Below are 19320 nucleotides of genomic sequence, written 5' to 3' on the forward strand. Positions count from 1 at the left end.
CCTCCTCCTCTTTTTTCGGCGTTTCTGTTCGTTTAATGTTCGCCCCACTCAGCCGAAGATCGGAGAAATAAATCCTCGTTTTCGATGCACAGAGAATTGAAAGATAGACCAGATGGAGAGGAAAAACACCAAGAAAAAAAAAGGAGAGAGAGAGAGAGTCGTACACAAAGAGAACCCGGAGAGGGGGGATGGGGGGTGGGGGCAGCAACGGAATCACTTGTGAAGGCTCGAAACGACAATGGATAACACCTCACGGGGGATGACACACAGAGACACAATGAACTCACAGAAAAAAAAGCTTCATAAAAAAAAAATAAGAAACAAGCAAACTTCAAAAAGACCGCAAGATCAATGAGTGGCTAAGGGAGCAGGTTCCTCTGGTGTATGGGCAGCCCACACCCGTGTCGCTTTCACGCGGCAAAAACTAGCCCACCACGAAGCCAAGTCGCTGGGGTTCAACAGCATACACCACCAGAGCGGGAAGAAGTCCACTGTCCCGCTAAAACCCAGCGAAAGTGTGGAAAGAGAGAACGGCGCCTTTCTCGAAACCGCAGTGAAGGCTGTCCACTTCTCTCCCTCTCTCTGGGTGTCTACGTTTGGCGACACAAAGCAACGACAACACCAAATCACAAACGCATCAAGAACCACGACCAGGAGTCAGCAGCGGCAACACACCGCCCGCTGTCGCGTAACCAGAGGAGTCAGTTTGTAGTATCCAATATTACGAGGAAGACGAAGAGAGAGAGAGAGAGAGAAAGAGGGACAGGCAAGAGAAGAAGAGGGAAGAGAGCGTTGATATCAGAGAGAGGGAGGCGGGGGCGGGAAGAGAATCCACGCGAGAGGCCCCTGTCCAATTTGTAGATTAGAAAAAAAAGAGAGAGAGGTAACCAGCAAAACGAAGAGAAAAGGCAGAGCCCACAGAAGAGCAGTGAAGAGTGAGGACCAACAAGACTCCGAAAAAACGCAAGAGATGGAGAGCGATGTGGAAAGGCGGAAAGGAGCAGCAGCAGGGGGGGGGGGGAAGAGGCAAGCGACAATCAAAATACCAGACACACACACACGCACAACGAAAAATAGGCAGCAGGTCACTTTTTTTCGCGTGTTCAAGAGAAGGTCGCTAATCTTCTTCGCTCCACTTTCTCTTCTCCCCTTCCTTCTAAAGGAGAACAGAACGAGATTCTTTGGTGCCTTCTAGTGCACGTAGTGTAGTGCGCTATTGTGCCCGTTACCTTCGCCAGTCTCCGGTCGTTCGCTTTGGCTTCTTCTTTGGTTTTCGGATTTATTTCTCCCCCTCTTTCCTGTCCTTTCTCGGTCCCTTCGTCACACCCCGCGTACCAAACCTCAGTCACCTCGCACTCTTCCTTTTCCACGAGCGTGCGCTTTCTATGCCTCGACCTCCTCTGCTCACTACGCCGCCACGCCCGTTTTTGTTTGAGTTGTGAGAGGCTCAGGGGAGTCAAGTCTATCCGTCCTCAAAAGTCCTTTTCGGTTCAGCAGCCGCGAGTGTGCACGCACGTCTGCGTTTTGTGTGTGGAGGCGGGAAAGAGAATAACCTCTACAGCGTTTCCTCGTCGATGAAAAGCGAATGGGGGGGGGCTCGCGGCCTCTGTTCGCTGCTCTTTTCATTAACTGTTGTGTGTGCGTGTGTATGGGACTTCAGGGGTAGAGGAATGAAGGTGGTGGTGGTGGTGGATGTATGTAAAATAGAGAGGAAAGAAAGTGAAAGAGAGCATAAGCAACGAGCTAGGAAAAATAAGGAGCGGTTAATTTCACTTCAACTCAGTGTTGTGCTATGCATTCACTCATTGCTTCCTTTTTTTTTTCGGGGGTGTATATGTGCGTAGTTTGATCGTAAACGAAAGAAAGGGGTGTGGGGAACGCTTTGATATCTTCGGCTTCGCGTTGCTGGCATGTGTGTCTTTGTTGTTGTTGGTCTGACTGCTAGGCGTGAGGCACTTCAGCAAAATAGGAAAAGGGCGGCAGAGGCGGTGGAAGAGGAAGACCGATCCACGGCATACGTACGCCTCTCCCCTCCCCCCGCTCCCTCGAAATACCAACGAACAGCGAGAAAAAGAAAAACACAGACTTGCAAAGTATCCCTCTGCACCACCACAGCACCAGGATGCCAGAGACAGCAAAGACAGAACAGACCAACAACCCACCCGCTACGCGGTGGCTCTCGGGGTGCAGGGAGTAGGAAGAGGGTGTAGTGCGGACACCCGCTCACACACACACACACAAAGAAGAGACTTAGCGTATCGATCAGAAGAGAAAGAGAAGACGGGGAGAAAATGTTTTACGCAATGCCATGCAAAGTGCAGACTCCGGGGAACAGGACTAGAAAAGGGAGAGTCCGCGCAGAGATGGGCCCTACGAATAGTGAGCCAGTACCACCATGAAAAGAGGGGTTCATCACTGCGACGATTGAGGAAGATGAAAAGTTCAACCCCCCAGGTGGACTTTTTCCCCACGTGGGAGACTGCAGATGTAGGCAGCTATGTGCCTGTGCTGAGATCCGAAAGGGTGTCTTGACAGTGTCATTAACCCCCCTCCCTTCCATCCTCATCTTGTTTCTATTATAGGGGCACAGGAGACGTAACGCATACACGATATCCTTTTCGAGAGGCACCTAGCAGGATAGGCTACGGGGGGGGCGACACGACGTCCAGTCGATGTGCACAAGCAAGGAGAGAGAGCCACCACGCAGAACATAGAGGCGGTATGGATCCGTTGCGTCACGTTCTCCGTAGTATGGTCCGAGAATGAGGGGGGATGGCGGTGCTCAAGCGCGTGAGGAAGCCCACCTCTCCTGCGTTCCTTATGACTTCTTTATGCGATCATCAAAGACAGCAGGCCGCACATGAAACACATCACCTGTACGGCTTGTACCATGATCGATGGGTTGTACGCCACAATCGGTCCGCCTTCCATCTCTGTCTTACCGCAACTCGGATCGACAACATGAATAAAGATCGCATACACGACTCCCGTATTCTTTTCCTGGAGTCGAAGTGCGCGGTAGAGGGCGCAGTTGCACAGATAGCGTCCTGCGTTGCGCGAAATCGCCCAGCGTGGAGCCTGGAACACCGGCATCACCATGGCCTCGTCGTTCTTGTCCGCCGACATCAACTTCTTCTTGGTCGCGGTACTCGTCATGGTGTCCTGCCACGACGCGGCGATGTTGTCATTCATCTGTTCAATCAAACGCTGCAGGTCATCGAACTGCGGCGATCCATCCTTGCCAAACCAGCTCTCTTGAAAGACGTCAGTGGTGCCGTCTTCAGGGATGATGAGCGTGTGATCGAACACCTTACCATCAACGTCAGGAATCGTAGCAAAGAGTTCATTATAGCCCTGTACCTCAACGCGGATGACCCCCGTTGTGTCTCTGTGAACACCCAGGTGGCACAGAAGGATCTTCACCTTGGCGGCGCCGCGCTCGGTGATGATCTGGGCAATGTCATTCTCCACCTTCTCAAAATAAGCTGCGACGCTCGTCGCGCTGACATGCAGCTCCGTGTAGCGCACCTCCGTCACGTCGGGGTGACGCTTCAGGTCCTCCACGACGCAAAGGGCAATGGCAGTGCTGGGGTTCACCTTCACAGTGTCAAAGGGGCCGTACCCGGTGATGAACACGACGATGTCCGCCTTGGAGGTCGACATTTAGAGCGGTGAACTACGGCGAGGTGCTCGGTCTGTTCGTAGGAGGAGGGAAAAAGGAAGGGAGGGGGAGGAGGGAGTAATAGTTGTGCTGTGTCTGCGTGGCATAGTGACGGTGGTGGGGAGCAGAGGTTGTCGGTGTGTATCCCGCGTGCGGAAGACGTAGCTGCGGGGAAAGGTAGTGGAGCGCACAGGACCTTACGAAGAGACGCTGTGGGAGAGGGTTTAGAAGACGATCATAACCGGAAACCCGTGCGTCAGTCGCGGCACTAGAGACTACATGGTAAGCGGCAGACATCAGCAAACTGGGGAGAGAAAGGGTTCGCTTAACGTGACTGCCCAAAGATTGCTGCCTTACACAGGAAGGGGGGGTGTCAGAAATGTCCCCCCCCTTCCCTCCACAACACCCTCTGAGTACTACAAGTTGACCAAAATCCCTTCCGCAGAGCCAAAAGAAAGTCTTCGCTGCAAGAGATGTGCCTCCGCTGCTACACTTCAGCAAGGTTGCCTAAAGCAAAACGATCAAGTTCTAAACAAGAACGAAGAACATGCATCTGAACACATGCGTACACCTCATCCACTCACGCATACAAGCAGCAGCACTAGGTGCGGCAGTTCAAATGAAAAGAGGGGAAACCTCAGCCTCGGCTAAGTAGGGATGATACTTCCTAAGACTTGTGCACGCTCCACCCAAGGGCGGTCGAGTGCCAAGATCAGAATATGAACAAATCTCTTGACACAATCATCATCATCGATCTCCCTCTAACAGCAAACTGTCTCCCGCACCGTGTTCCTGTCGGCATCGGTAATACAATGCACGCATCACGACGTTACGCTATACCTAAGCGACGCACTGTCATTTCTTGTTATTTCATGAAGGTGCCATTCATCCACCACAGAGAAATCAGCATAGAAGAGACAAGCGAGGCAGAAAAGGCGAGGTGATGAAAAAAAGAGGGAGGGGGGTGGAGGGGAAAACATCGGTAGACTCGATTGGAGGGTCACGCCCTATGTAATCAATGCGGACACCCATACGGATGGAGAACGCTAAAAGGGGTGAGGGCTGCGATAGAGGGCATCGTGAACAAGAATGTTGACGAGATGTCCTTCAAGGATTTTGCCCGCCTGCGGTCTCTGCGCTGTCAAGGGAGCCTTTCCATAGGCGCCATAAACACTTAGTGATAGCCGAACACTCAATGCACAGCGCCTTTTTGAAAACATCGGCAGCATTTACTTTGTTATTTGATTTGGTTCTGATGTTTCTCATCACGGGCAACACCTCCAGCGCGTGGCGTCTCAGGGCCCAGTACCCCACTCTCTCTGTGTGGAAGCCAAGCAGCTCCGCCCCTCTCCGATTCCAATCAATGCCGAACCACTTTTGGTAGTGACAGGATCATGCACCTACAACGTAGGGAGGTCAAAGCGATACACTGTTGCTGATGTCGGCGGCCAGCCTTTAGATGGCATAGCACCGGAGCGACTTCTGAGGCGGGTCGGTAAGAGGGTAGAGAGTAGGGCAGGAAGCTGTGCTCAGAGGACTGGGTCAGCATAGCTCCAGCCCGTACCTACTCCTGTTTCGCACCACTCAACAAAGCCGATGTCAGAACGGAGTAGAGTAGAAATGAGCCTGTGCTGTATGGCAAAGAATGGACGCTAAAAGCGAAAAACTCTCTGTTGCGTTTAAGGAGGTGTGAAGCTACGCAATACGAGGAAACACACGCACACACACACAGAAATAGTGGAACCAATGTAGGCGTAGATACAACAGGTGGCTTGCACCGCTACAGAGAATACACCCCCACTCAAAAACTCGAAGGCCCTCTGTTAGTAGGTGAAGGGCGACCACGGCTCATCCTTGAAGTACTTCATATGCTCAGCGAAGAAGTAGCTGTATAATGTCGTTCCGAACGTCGACGAGACACACAGGAAGCACAGTAGCTTCAGCCACATCCACTCCGGATCGGTGCGGCCGGCGCCGAGCAGTTCTGCGACCGTGTCTGGGTGCCCCGCGTTGCTCCGGGTCATGTAGTACTCCGAGGAGCTGCTACCACGCCGACTCTGAAAGAGGAACTTTGGCATCTGCTGCGGTGCCTTCTCCACGTGCGCAAGAGGCATATCGCTTTCTTCCTTGGCGTGCTGAAGAGAGGTGTCTACGCGACTGTGTTGAGCGTCACCGCTCGCCACGGTGTCCCTAACGGCATCCGTAAATGCTCTCACGCGGAACGTGGTTTTCTGCGCCGCTGCTGCTGCGTCTCCCGAGCGGCGCCCCGTGGTTGCCCAAAACACTGCAGAGCGCGTCAATCGTGCACAACACAACATTATGACGCGAGAAGATGCGGACAGTGACACGAGCAGCCGTCGAGCGCGTGAAGATGTGAAAAAGGGGAGGGGTGAATAGAGAGACCTCTACAAGAAGCAACAGGCCAGTCTTTTCTTTGTATTCGTACTACTCTGCCTTGGTGTGTGAGAGGCAGCGGTGCGGTGTGCAAAACGACGTGGGAAACACAACAAGGAAGTGAAGAAAAGAACACCTAAGAGATGCACTCGAGCGTTTCAATAATGGTTTGACGGCTCTGCAGCCGGCACGCACTCGTGCGGTCTTTTGTTTTTGTTTTTGTTTTTGTCGCACACTGACGTCGACGCACCGAGAGAGAGCAAAAAAAAAAAGAAGGAAAAAAACGCGAGCGGGTGCGCGCAGATGCAGGCGCGTATGTATCGATACAGACATCGATATCGATGGATATGTTCGTGTCATGGGCATGCATAGAGCGAAAGAAGAAACAAAAAATAAGAAAAAAAAATGATCCAGAGAGTGATGCGTTACAGAATATGTTCAAAGACCCCTTTGACGGTTTCGAAGGGTCTTCTTAAGCAGTGCTTGCACGTGTGAAATCGATCGAGTCAGGCTCCTTACAAGCCTCTCATAGAACTGCAGTGTATTGCGGGAAAGCGGTGAGACAGCAGGAGGAATGGGGGTGACGTGTTAGGGCCCAGAGAGAAGTGCGATCCAGCAGTTCTTTCACAACGTGTGTTCTGTGTCCGTGTCTCTTCTTCCATCTTTGCTCGTGTTGAAGTAATGTCATTACACGTCGCGCAACAGTAAACAGAAAAGTAGAACAGGGGCACAAGTAATCAGCGCAGAAGAGAACGAACAAAAAGCGCACAGGGGGTCAAGCGCGTATCAATATCTACGCACTTCGAGAGACGAAGAGAAAGAAAAGGAGCGAGTATCTCACAGCTGAGAGAATAGTGGAGATTTGACAAATAAATGCAAAAACCCACAGACACGGAGAACTGAAGAAATCATCGAAAGGGAAAGAAGGACAGACAGGCCTGTCGCCACACACACAGACGGAAGACACACACATGCCAAAGGAACCACAGCGGAAAAAAAAACGTTGGTTTCCACGCTGACCCGCACACTCATTACAAATTCATGCGCCAGATAAAAACCAACAGAATGAAAGTTAGTTGTGTCCGGCAGACACATCTCCACACACCCGTCCATACAGACATCCTAAACCGCCCATAAGCGACCACCATCTTCGCATAGAAGGGGACGCGCGCGTGCATTGGATACACAACGGAAATCAGAATAACTAACCGCTTACACTTCTCGGCGATATCACTATGGGAAAAGGGCTCTACAGATGAGGTAAACCGCCCCTGAAGAAAAAAAAAAACAAGAGGGACGCCAGGGCAGAGAAAGGGGCCCATCTGTAGCTTCTTTCGTTGTGTGGGTTCGCCTGTGTGAGTGCTCGTGTGCGCTGCACACGAACAAAAAAAAACGGAAGTGACAGACAACACCTCCATGCAGTTCATCAACACCGAAAACGAATACCAAAGAAGGTAAAGCAGTGGAGTACACGCTTTCCGTCGTGGTAGTGTGAGTGGGTGTGTGTGTGTGGGGGGGGGGGTTACTGGCGCACCGTGTGAAGCTCGCGTTTATCGCCGTCGAAAGCAGCATCGCTATCCCTTTTTCGCTCTTGACTCGCTTCTTCCACAACTACCCCCCCCCTCACATCCTTGCGCGAACAGCCTCACACATACGCTGGCAACCAAGCGTACTATCGCACCGGCAAAGAAAAACAGAGCACCGTACTCCAACATCCACCGGTCTGCTAGGTGACAGTACAGCAGGCGCACTGGGACTTTTGCTTTCTTGCTGTGCCCTTTTTTCGTCGTGTGGCTGCGTCACTGTTTCCATTATCACCCATGTTCTTCAATCGTGCCTGTGCCTGATTGCCGCGCTTCGGATTCTGAGAAAGGGAGGGATGCACAGGGATGGCATCTTCTACCGGCTGGTGATTCTCTTCACTATTGTCATTTTCGTCTAGCAGCACCGTTTCCTTCCGTGCGAGGTTGGCATCGCCGTTGTTGGCATCCGTCACGTTGATTTCCGATTTCGCGGAGAGATTTGCGACTGCTAGCTCCGTCTGGTCCTGGTTGGTGAGCACTTTTTTTGAGCTGAAGGAGCCGCCCAAGGCGGGCGAGACGGTGGAGATGCCGCCGTTCTTGCCAGCTGCGCCACTCATGCCCCCTAGCGCATCTATGCTGTTCCCTTCCGGGCGGCGAAAGCCTCCGAAGTCTAGCGTGTAGGACTCGACGCCATTGGCAAGCACCGTAATGGGCGTCGCTTCGTAGACAATCTTTTCGGTAGTCTCCAGTCCGAGCTGCATGCTGTCATTAAGGCCGCAGGCAAGCACCTGGCCATTCTCGCAGTAGAACATGCTCCCCGCCGGGCCAGCCGCGATGCCGATGCACCGCATATTACTGCCAAGCGGAATAGGTGTGAATGTGCACACCTGCTTCAGACCCCGCCCGAGGCCAAGCTGGCCGCTCTCGTTGCTTCCCGTACCGTAGACAATGCCATTGCTCGCCAACGCCAAGGAATGGCAGTCACCAGCGGACACCTGAACAAAGTAGTGATGGGTGAGCTTATCCTGCAAGTACGGCTTGCGCCGTGCATCTTGCACCATGCCATTACCGAGCTGCCCCTTCTTGTTGCGGCCCAACGTATAGAGATGACCGTTCTGGTCAATAATCAGCAAAAATCCCATACCGCTGGCGACGCGAGAGACGGGGGTGCGGCACAGCGTCATCACCCGCCGTGGTGTGCTCACTGCGCGCCTCGACGCTGTGGTCTTGTAAACGGTGGAGTCAGTACCGACCATGTAGTAGTCCTCGCCGTAGCCTAAGTCCAAGAAGCGAACATGGCGGGACGGTATAATTGACCGAGTCTGGTTCGACAGCGCGGAGAGCGAGCGCACCGTGAAGGCGCGCGTCACAATGGCGAGGCGCTGCCCGTGCCCCACCAGCATTAGGGTCTTGCCAGCAATGCCCGTCATCGCGTCCTCGCGACCAAGCGCCGTCGGCCCATCAACGGATGAGCTCGACACCTTCAGCCCGCCGGATGACCAGACCTCGTCCTCGCTTGTGAGGATAGCAAAGAAGCCTTCCCCTGCCACGCAGCCGCGACAGCGCAGGTGCTGCGGCACCTTCACGCCGTGCCCAGAACCGAACGTAATGAGTTGCTTCGACTGGCGGTCGATGAAGCAGCTGGTGTTCCAGCTCATAGACATGGCCGGGACGTTGTAGCGCAACACGTAAAGGGGCACGGCGAACATCATCACTTGCTGAAGCACACACATTGTGCTCGACGAAACGCCATACGCCTGGGTGTCCTCTGGTGGTCTGCCGGCCCAGAAGGCTTTGTTCGGCTCAAGCGGCTTCCCCATCTCCCTCAACGCTGCGTCCTTCTCCTTCGCCTCCAGCGCCATCTCCTGCTTCTCCTCACTTGTCAAGACACGACCCGTCACCTCGTCGCGGCGTTTCTTGCCCCAGGCGGTGAGCTTGTACACCTCACGCTCTGTTGTCGTTACGTGCGAGTCGATGGCGGACTGCCGTGCGTGAATGAGGGCGAGCATGCTGGAGAAGATGCACTCACCGTTGCTCGTGTTGCGGCGAACTTCTATCCAAAACTCGGCATCTGTGATCATTTTAAACTTCTAAGTTGAGTTATAATCTAGTTGTTGTTTGTTTTTCTCTCACGACTCAAAGCCGCTGGTGAAGCTCCGCTGGATTAGCTGTAGAGGAGATGGAGGTCCCACAGCTGAGACACGTGGAAGAGCGGAGTTACGCTCTGGGAGAGTGCCCGCAAAAGAGAGAGCTAAGTACCGAACCTCCCACCTGAAGCGCGGCGCAGAAGCCTCTGCGTTAAGCTCGGGGTAACAAGGAAAGGAGATCACGCGAATAGAAAAGCGATGGAGTGACGGGAGGAGGAGAACGTGCAAGAGAGGAGGCTGTGGGCAGTATCGTCCTAAAATACGATAAAGAAAAAGAGAGAGGAAATCGTAGATACGGACGAAACAACGAATCACACACACGCGCCCCGTGCACTCAGAAGCAAACGTTGGTTGGGTTTAGTTCACTGCTAGGTCGATTCAGCTCTGCATGCGCAGGTGTACGCCGGTATGGATGGAGGCGGAAAATGGTGGTCGAGGGATCAGTTGCGGAATCAATAAGGTGTGGCGTGGGAGACGTGAGTGGGGATAGACAGAAGTGCGGGATAAATGACAGCATGTACGCAGCCTTGAGAAAGCGAGCGAGCGAGAGCGTCTGTAAAGAGTTCCTCCAAGAAGTACAGGATAGAGCAATCGAATAGGCATCATTGGCGGCCACCATCCCCATCATCGCAAATGCGACGCGAAGTCACAGCAGCGCAATGATGTAAGTCGGGTCACCGGTGGTCCTGTTACGAAGCACGTCTTCCTACAGCCCGCACACTCATTCGCTGGCACAGATGACGGTGTTGGGAGAGAAGGGAGGAAAAGATTTGCGATTGAAGGAACCGAAGCCACTTGTTTCGGTGTAGTTTTCTGTCAATTTTTTTTTTTCCAGAAGCGTGACATGGTGAAACTCTCAAGCGCACATCCGCGTACCTGCCACGTGAGGACGAGTTCGGCAAGCTGATGAGGACACAAAACGAGCCTTTCATACACGAACACAGAAAAGAGAACAGCATCAGGTAGGAGGCGATGAGGAGGAAGCGAAAGAACTAAAGAAAAAAGATTGCGCAGTAACGCACAAGTACTATACATGGTTTCCTCTGGGGGGGGGGGAGGGGGCGGAGGGTGCGCTTGGAAGAGAAGTACAACAACACAAGAGAAGTCTTCCTGAATCCAAACCATAGAGAAAAACAGGAAGAGAGATGTGCACCGGCGACGCCGCCGGCCTGCGAGGGGGCATGTGTGCGCACAAAACAAAGTCACTCAAAGAAGCCCCCCTCCCCCACCCCAGGTAGATTTATGCCTATAGAGATACATCTACGTATACGCTGAACAAAAGACGCACAGGTTCGCCCATCCGTCTTCTCTTGCCGATTTCATCCAACGACGACGCGAGCACCCAAAGAGCGAGCTAACAAGCGTGGTGGAGAGGAAGCAAAAAAAAAAGGAGCTTCCCCCCACCCTAAAAGAAACCCTGTATGGGGTGATGGTAGGGAGGAGAAGGACATGTAGAGCGACCTTTGCGTGTGAGAGTCCGCGGGGAAGCTCTACTCATAAGGGATTGTTTCCTCTTGTGCTAGTCAATCCCAAGAGTGCGGCGATGCACTTCGTTCACGTATGAGATGTAGTAGGGATGCTCATACGTAGTGCCAATGCGTGTCACACACTCTACGGGGCCTTCTCGCACATGCGCCATGTCATGTGGATAGGTAAGGGCGACTAGCACCTCGTCTCGCCGTTGTACCGCCTCTTGTTCCTGACGCTGCTGCTTTCGCGCCATACGCTCTGCATGCGGCGCAATCATCATCCCGTCTTTGCGTGGTATTGTCATGACCCTATTTGGACTGCTGCTGATGCAAGGAGGGCCGTCGTAGTCTGCCACCAAAGCTAGCTCTTCCGCTGCCTTCACGCGAGCCTGTCGCATCGCCGCAGCAGTGTCACCGTAAAGTGCCATTCCTCGCACAATGTCCCGTCGCCGCTGTTTCCGCTCCACCAGAGCACCAAGCTCGCGCTGCTGGTAGAGTGCACGTGCGTAGCAGAGCAAGCTGGTGTCTCGACTCGTGTCCTGTTGCATTTTCCACCAGGTCCGATAAGCGTGCTGAATCACAAGTGCGGCACACTGCTCCGTAAAAGCACGCTGTTCCTCATGAATGCGTGCGTCCATCGCGGCGCGACAGCGCAGCACTTTGCTAGGCCGAATTCGCAAGGACTCCTTCCACGCCTGGCGCTCCTTGGACGCCATAACGTCCACGTAAAGGCCAATGTGATACCGGTCGCGCTCCTCGTCCCGCCATCGCTGCACCTCGCTACTGCGCTGCAGGCAGTCAGCTGCGTATGCCTCGGTGAGCGCCGACCTTCGCTTTGACTCGAATGCCGTCGCTTCGGCCACAGGGGCATCCACTTCCCTCACAGGAGGCAGCGGGCCCTCCATTTTCATTGCAGCGTCAGGCGGGGGTTTCATCGTCTCCACCGAGAGGCACTTCACATCCCGGCTCTTTCCTCCGCGGATAGCGACGAGGCGCCGCCCAGCATTCACACTCGCTTCAATGGCGAGCGGATACGAGCCGGCTCGGTCCATTCGAAGTCGAAGCTCGCGCATGTGGAATGTGATTCGGCCTAGGTAACCGCGCCACACACGCTGTATCGCCGTCGCTGCTGCGTTGTGCTCACACATAGAGCGCCAGTCAACGCCGCGTTTACGCTGATCAGCCAGCGTGGATCGCAGCCAGCGCTGGATCGTTGCTGCCGGCTCATTGTATCGCTCAAAGTAGAGCCGACACCGTATCTGGCGTGCACGGTAGCTCCTGTACACCATTTGCAGAACCAGAGCAGAGTACTCTCGGAGCTCAGTCTCGGCGCGCAGCCGATACACAGTGGTTACGCCCCTCACGTTGTCCCTCTCAGTGAAGAGCTGTTGCTGCGCTTGACGATGGCGAGTAATGGCGCCACGCCACAACGCTTGGATTTGGCAGACGCAGCGACGCACATCGGCCTCATGGAGGCGAGTGTCAACTGGACGAGGGTGGCTTTTCGCCACATACCGGCGGCACACCGTCTTGGCCAGCCACGTCCTCGAGCACCGCACTATGACGGCAGGTACGACGTGGCCACCGACGTGGCCGTGCTGCTGGAGCAATGGCGGCGGAATGGCGACTGTCCAAGATTTGCCCGACTTCTTCCTGTCCATTGCACCGAGACTCAGCCGCTCACGGCGGCGGCGCTGGAGTTCCTCGAGTCTCTTCAGTTGGACATGTCGGCGTGAGCGACCTACGGAGGTCCACCACTGCTGCCACGCGTGTTGTATGGTCAGGGCTGCGCGGTTCTGGGTGCGAAGCTGAATTTCCTTGAAGCTGCACTGAAAGGCATTTTCGGCTTCCGCGGCCCTCTGCTCGACCTCCTTCTGCGCGCGGTACACTCTTTCCTCCTCCAGCTCAACCTCACGCAGCGCAGCCTTTCCGGAGTGCAGAAGGCCCTTCTTACCAAAAAGGCTTAGCTGCGGCGCTGACCGCAGTGTTGCGGGACTCCCAATCGCAGTCGCTGATTTCTCTCCTGTGTCGAAGGCGTTCAGGCCTTCAGTTGTGGGCATTGTGTCGGTCAGCGTGGTCGCCGTAGTGCCACCTAGATTGCTGTCCTCGTCCGATACACTGACGTTCCGTGGCACCGTTGCCCGCCGTACCTTTGTGCAACGACACTGCACCCCTGCGTTCGATGACCCTGCCGCAGCTGCTGGTGGGGCGATTTTGCGCAGTGGCAGGGAGGCCGCGTTTGCTGGTAAGGGGGGAAGCGGGACACTGAAGCGCAAAAAGGAAGGGGCGTTTCTGTGATCTTCAGCGCTCCTTCTCCACAGACGGTGTATCGAGCCAGCAGGCCCTACGTGATTGGGAGCGCTGCGGCTCAGCATCAGTGAAGCAGCTTGGAAAGGCTCTTGCAGCACTGTCTCTAGGGGCGTACTGGCGACGCTACGCTGATTGCCGGAAATATTTGCAGAGTCGAGGCAGAGTTGGTGGACAGAGGCCGCGACGCTGCCCCGTCGTTGAAAACCCTGGAGCGGTAGAGCCAAAGCAGTTTCGCCACGCGCGGTCACAGCGAGCGCAGCACGCTCAACACCAGCGTCCGCCACAGAGTCGAGGAGTGTTGAACGTGGTCGCTGTGGGCACAACAGGTCTTCATCTTCTGGCGTTGCTTTCGCCGCATGATGCTCATTGGGTGCCCCTAGGCTCAGCGAGTGCCGTGAGATGGAAACACCGTACGCTTCTTCTTTCCTCTCATTTATGTGATTGTGAACCAATTCTGGAGTGGGGAGGGCTGCGGCAGCGTGTACAAGCGGCTGGGCATGAAGGGGCTCTCCGAAGTCGAGAGTGTGAAGAGCAGCTCTAGCCTTCTCCTGCGCCATCATTGACGTTGGCAAAAGCGACGGCGATGTAGGATTCTCACACGACACGCTGTGGTGTGCAGGCCAGTCAACGCCACGCACGGACGCGGCACTCCCTTGCTCACCCTCGGCACCGCTGTCTTGCGAGATCCAGCTTGACGTCAAGCCGCACTTCTCCTTGAGCATCACTGTGGTTGGGTGCTCCTCACCAAGTACGCTCTGCGCCTCACGTAATGCCTGCAGCATGGTCGGCAGGGCTGCTTTGCACTCGCGGTCGCTCGTCTGCTGCCCCAGTGCCACGGCGAGGTTGTGCACGGCTGTGATGAAGAGAATTGGGCCACCATTTTGTGCGGCCATCACACATTCCTTCGAGATGGTGAGCGCCTCTTCTGCTGCTCCGCTGCTAAGCAGCACGGCGGAGAGGTTCAGCATCGTCGAGCACGATGGCTTGCCTAACACAAGTGTCTCAATCTCCTTTGCGCGAAGAAACGCCTGCAGTGCCTCAGTTGTGCGACCGTAGCGGCGTAGTTGGCATCCGTGATTGTTGAGTGTCAGCGCGTGCGCGAGACGCCACGACTGGAGGGCGGCTTCAGAAATATGAGGTGATGGTTTGCACTGCATGGCGTGTAGGCGTGCTTCCAGGATCGGTAGGAGTGTTGAGAGAATGCGCCGACATGAGTCATGATCGCCGCTACGCAGGGCCTCCATTGCTGTCTCATTCCATCGTGTGAACGCAAGAAGCGGGGCACTCTGCAGCTGGTGCGCTGTGGGAGGAACCAGAGGCGCCACAGGCGATGGGGATGCGGACGCGGCGGCATACCTTGGGGAGCTTCTGGGGGCTTGGTCGTACCGCCCCCTGTAGGTTCGTTTGGATCGCAACTTGGCATCCTTGTTGCCGTGTCGCCCACTTTGGCGGACACTCTTCATGGTAATCTCCAACACAAATAGTTCAGATCCCTGACCCGCCCTGAGGTGATGACTACTGTTATATACACAGCAAGGAGGAGACGCCCCAGCAAAGGAGGATGGACGCACTCGCTGTGTGTGTGTGTGTGCGTTTGCGTGCGTACGCAGAGGTTTAGTTGAAGAGTGGGGAAGTAAGAAAGAAAGAGGCGGCAAGGCGTGAGGGAAACGTACATTTTTTTCGTTATCATCTGTATAAGATGTACACATGAGCGCCAGTACATTCCTTGACTGAGAGCGCTCCCTCACTTCCATTGCCACATAAAGCAGTGCGCGTTACTCTCAAAACGAGCTCCCGGGCTAAGTACCCGATCAAGTTGCTTCTGAAGGGCGTTCATGAAGCGACTAAACAGCCATGGCTTCGCAGCAGTGCCCCTCTGCGTGGTACAATGTAGTGGATCAACACCGCATCGGCAGCGACCTTCAAGCTTCAATCACGAGCATTACTGGTTCATCTTATACCAAGATGTTTTGCACAGACCTGCGGGTGAAACGTCGGCTCTGAGGGAGGGGGGGGGGAAGGGAGAAGGGGAACGCGTGCCATTGGAGTCCAGTGCTCTTTTCCATGCCCATACTGCTCCGATTCTTATTCTTTGTGTTGTCATCTTGCTAACCAAGTGTTTTCCCACGTTGCTGAAGACCTAGCATATGTCTGGAACAGGACTGACACAGTCATACAAAAGTGAAAACACAATGGCCGGCATGAATAATAATCAAGAGAAAAAGAGCACTCCAGCCACGAGACGCTGCTGCGTGGTGATTCCTGTGGTTCGTCATTCATTCCAATCCACCACCGCCATACGTCCCTAACCTTCACTGATACTAACTACTTTCGCTCCACCCATGTCGGACAGCAACGAAGAGGAAAGAAAAAAAAACACGACATTGCCATTCTTCGCTGGCTGATCCTCGCCATCTTTTCTTGTGTGTTTATTTTTTTTCCGCTGGCACCTTCGGTCTTGTCCTGCTGAGCACTGAAGACTGAGATGGCGTGGCGAGTAAAAAAACAGAGCAGCTGAAGGCGAAAAAAAAAAACAGAAAAACGCCAGTGTCGCTCCAGACAAAAAAAAAAAAGAAAAGAAGATGAATCCACGCGCTACAGAGAGGGCGAGCGGATATGGAGACAACACTGGCAAACAAACAAGAAAAAAAGAGCTAAAAACGAGCAAGCGAAGGAATGCTCCCCTTTCCTCTCACTACCCGGAAGAAAGCAGCACAAGAGACACCTCGCTGTGTGCTGTACATGCCCTTCCTTGGCAGAAAGGTCAACTGGAAAGAAAGAGCGGTGCGAATTTTCACTACATATATTCCTACAACCAGAGAGAGAGAAGCAATGAACGAAGGCCAAACAAGAAAAACAGATAGAATGTAAAGAGGAATAGTGGAAGTAATAAAAAGAAACGAAAGTGCGTACGAACAAAACAAAGAGAGAAGGCGAAACACCACCATAATACAATGAAGTACGTACACCACAACCATCTCCCCTTACACACACACACACACATAAACCTCGACACAGAATCGAGTAAGCGAAAAAAAAAGAGGAAAGAGGAAAGTCGATGAAAAGGGGAAGAATAATAGAGGATACGCTATACGGTGCTCATGTGCAAAATGCGTAGAGCGACACAGGCGCACGGAGATACGCGCGCAATTACGATATCCAGTAAGAAACTGAGAGGAGACGTCGCACAGACACGAGGAGCTACGAGGGAAAGAACAGCTCAAACATTCCCACACACACGTCACGAAAAAAAAAGATAAAGACAAAAAAGTGCCTAGGGAGGTGCACAAGAAGAAAAAAAGAGACTTTACTCAAGTGTTTCGCTTAGTAGAGAAAAAGGGGAGTAATGACGCACGAGAGGAATCGATGGTGGTGTCTGCCTGTGCGCCTCTGTGGGTGTGCGTGTGTGTGGGGGAGGGGGGGGGCCTTCACTCGTGTCCTAGGAATACTCTGACACAACCCATGCTAAGCACCCTCACCACATTACAGCAAACAACCTAAAGAGGGGACTGGCACGCTTAGACAAAACGCACCGAGACAGCGCACAAGCGCATGCACTCTCTCACCTTGACAGGCATTATTACACACAAAGGCATCCAGGTAGTGAGCGAAGCGAGGAAAATAAAAAGCATGAAAAGAGAAAAGGAGTTTGCCACAATACACTCAGGCCAAAGAAACGACAAGAGGCACCGGCTATTTCACACCGGTAAAGGTCTCTCAAGTGCGCGCGTGTGAATTATGGAGAAGTTAGGTACCTGAAGAAAAAAAAACTAATAAAAAGTCATTGAGGGTGAGGAGGTGCGTCGCGAAAAGGTGCCGCGCAGACGAGAAGGGCTCAAAGCTCACGTAACAGCGTAAGGAAGTACATATTACTGCGCAGGTGAGAAAGATCTTTCCGCACCCTCCCTCTTCTCTGCGTCATGCCTCTTCATTAGCGTCTCCATCCTTTCTACACCCCTCTCGGCGAGGATATAGCAAATCAAAGCATAGTGTAGTGGGGAGCGAGTAAAGCGAGTAAGAGAGGCACACAGGCGCCATCTTCAGAAAAAAAAAACACTAAGAGAGGAAAAAAAGGGGCATCAAGACACAAAGGTAAAAGATGGAAAGAACGATAATAGAAACAGAGAAAAGCACAACGGGGGGGAGAGGAGAGAGGGGAAGAGGGGGGGGGTACAGGAGCCAAATAAATATGAAAAAGAGAGCAAGGCGAGGCATAAGTCAAAGTCTGGTCCTTGCCGAGGAATGCGTTAGCTATAACCGCAACACCAAGAAAGCAAGAGGGTGACAGATGAGGAAGGACGAAAAGAAAAGGAAGAAACACTAACGCGCAGGCTCAAGTAACATCCTTCGATTTATAGAAATGAATGACGCTCTGCTTGATGGTGGCAGTTTTATCGCCCAAACCGTGCAAATGTGTATGGCCTGTGAGAAGCGCTCCTCTTCAACAATTGCCAGGAAAAGAGATAAAAGGGCACGCCGCTGACTCGCTCACGTAGGGAGGGGTTCACCCCCCTCACACTGCAGATCAACCCCTGCAAAGCACAAAGGAAGACAACGCTATAAGCTACACTCGCTTGCACTGAAGGATGCAGCACCACCTGAAGGGTTTCCTTTAATCGGACGACGCACACACACACACACACACACATAGACACACAGACACACAGGCAAGAGAGAAGTGACTTGGGTACAGCGCTGAGGGTGCTATACACAGCCCACTCAAATCGAACAGCGGAATGCGAGAGTGCCTAGCATAAAGGGGACAAAAAGGAAAAACAAGGGAAGCTTGCGACCACTTATGAGTGCGTCGTAAGGCTACTGATTGGGTCCAACACGTCCATTTAGAAGGAAGAGAAGTGTCACACAATGTCTTCTTTTTATTCTCATCTTTGCTTTACGTTGTCGCCAAAGAGTGACGCAAAGGGCGAGCCGCAGCAGTGCCGCCGCCCGCGTGTCTGCACTTTGGTTCGTGCGTGTACTTACCTCCGCTGCAGTGATCGTAGTAAAATAACGAAAAAAAAGCTGCTGCTACCCTATCTGGAACTGAGAAGGAAGTGATGGAGACAGAGAAGTGTTGGCGAGAAACTTTGAAGTTACGAAAGAGACAGAGACAGGGAGGGTGAGTAGACGGGCCATGGTGCTGCTATCCAGACACTCAAAGAAAGAAAACGCTGAACAGAGTGCACGCAGACAAAGGAAAAGAAAAACAGAAAAGAACGAAAAGGAGAGCGAGGTAGGAAGTTGTTCGCATGCAACGCACAAATGAAAAAAAAAGAGAGGCTACCTTTTTTGATGTCTTGTTCGAGCGCTCACTTTAGTTGATGTGTGCCCTGCAAGATGGTTTCCTTTGACAGTGGTACTGGTGGTGGGCTACTCTCGCATGGAGGGGGTGAGGGAGACGTCCCCATTTGTACTCTCTTTAATTGCTCCTGTATGACTATCAGATATGAACTCTAATAGTGAGAGAGGAAAAGGAAGGTGAACAACAAAAAAAAAGAGAGAAAGTGGCTAGGCAAGTCCTGTGGCATTAGTATCCGTTCCACTCTTCGCAGCGGAGGACAACTCACACGTGTACAAAAAGGCTGACAAGATGAGAACTTCTACAGTGGCAGGTGAGTGGAGAGGGATGACATAAACTCCTATAAGGTAAAAAAAGGGGGGAGAGAGGCCGTTGTAATAAAGAGAAATGCCAGTATCCACGGCGGAACAGAGCAACCAGTTCCACCTAAGAGAGAGAGAGGATCAGGAAATGAAAAGCAAAAGACAGGGATGATGAAGAAGACGACGGGAACTGGTACTTCTACATATACGCATCC

At 53.2% G+C, this 19320-nt stretch overlaps 4 protein-coding genes across 4 annotated transcripts, besides 1 other annotated feature; all 4 read right to left on the reverse strand.

The window, feature by feature from the left end:
* Positions 1 to 2829: 2829 nt before the first annotated feature.
* Positions 2830 to 3663, reverse strand: PPI (pyroglutamyl-peptidase I (PGP), putative; the record flags this gene model as incomplete). Its single annotated transcript, XM_010700066.1, has 1 exon — positions 2830 to 3663. One exon carries the CDS (start codon positions 3661 to 3663, stop codon positions 2830 to 2832), a length of 834 nt encoding a protein of 277 aa, XP_010698368.1.
* A 1259-nt stretch (positions 3664 to 4922) lies between these two features.
* Positions 4923 to 5327: a repeat region.
* Positions 5328 to 5484: 157 nt separating this feature from the next.
* LPMP_201680 (hypothetical protein) lies at positions 5485 to 5979 on the reverse strand (the record flags this gene model as incomplete). The annotated part of the gene is made up of 1 exon (XM_010700067.1): positions 5485 to 5979. The coding sequence occupies one exon, from the start codon at positions 5977 to 5979 to the stop codon at positions 5485 to 5487; it is 495 nt and encodes a 164-aa protein (XP_010698369.1).
* A 1802-nt stretch (positions 5980 to 7781) lies between these two features.
* LPMP_201690 (hypothetical protein) lies at positions 7782 to 9659 on the reverse strand (the record flags this gene model as incomplete). Its single annotated transcript, XM_010700068.1, has 1 exon — positions 7782 to 9659. The coding sequence occupies one exon, from the start codon at positions 9657 to 9659 to the stop codon at positions 7782 to 7784; it is 1878 nt and encodes a 625-aa protein (XP_010698370.1).
* A 1585-nt stretch (positions 9660 to 11244) lies between these two features.
* On the reverse strand, positions 11245 to 15258 carry LPMP_201700 (hypothetical protein; the record flags this gene model as incomplete). The annotated part of the gene is made up of 1 exon (XM_010700069.1): positions 11245 to 15258. One exon carries the CDS (start codon positions 15256 to 15258, stop codon positions 11245 to 11247), a length of 4014 nt encoding a protein of 1337 aa, XP_010698371.1.
* Between the last annotated feature and the right edge of the window lie 4062 nt (positions 15259 to 19320).

The sequence above is a fragment of the Leishmania panamensis genome (genome assembly GCF_000755165.1).
Source record: "Leishmania panamensis strain MHOM/PA/94/PSC-1 chromosome 20 sequence".
Classification (NCBI taxonomy): domain Eukaryota; phylum Euglenozoa; class Kinetoplastea; order Trypanosomatida; family Trypanosomatidae; genus Leishmania; species Leishmania panamensis.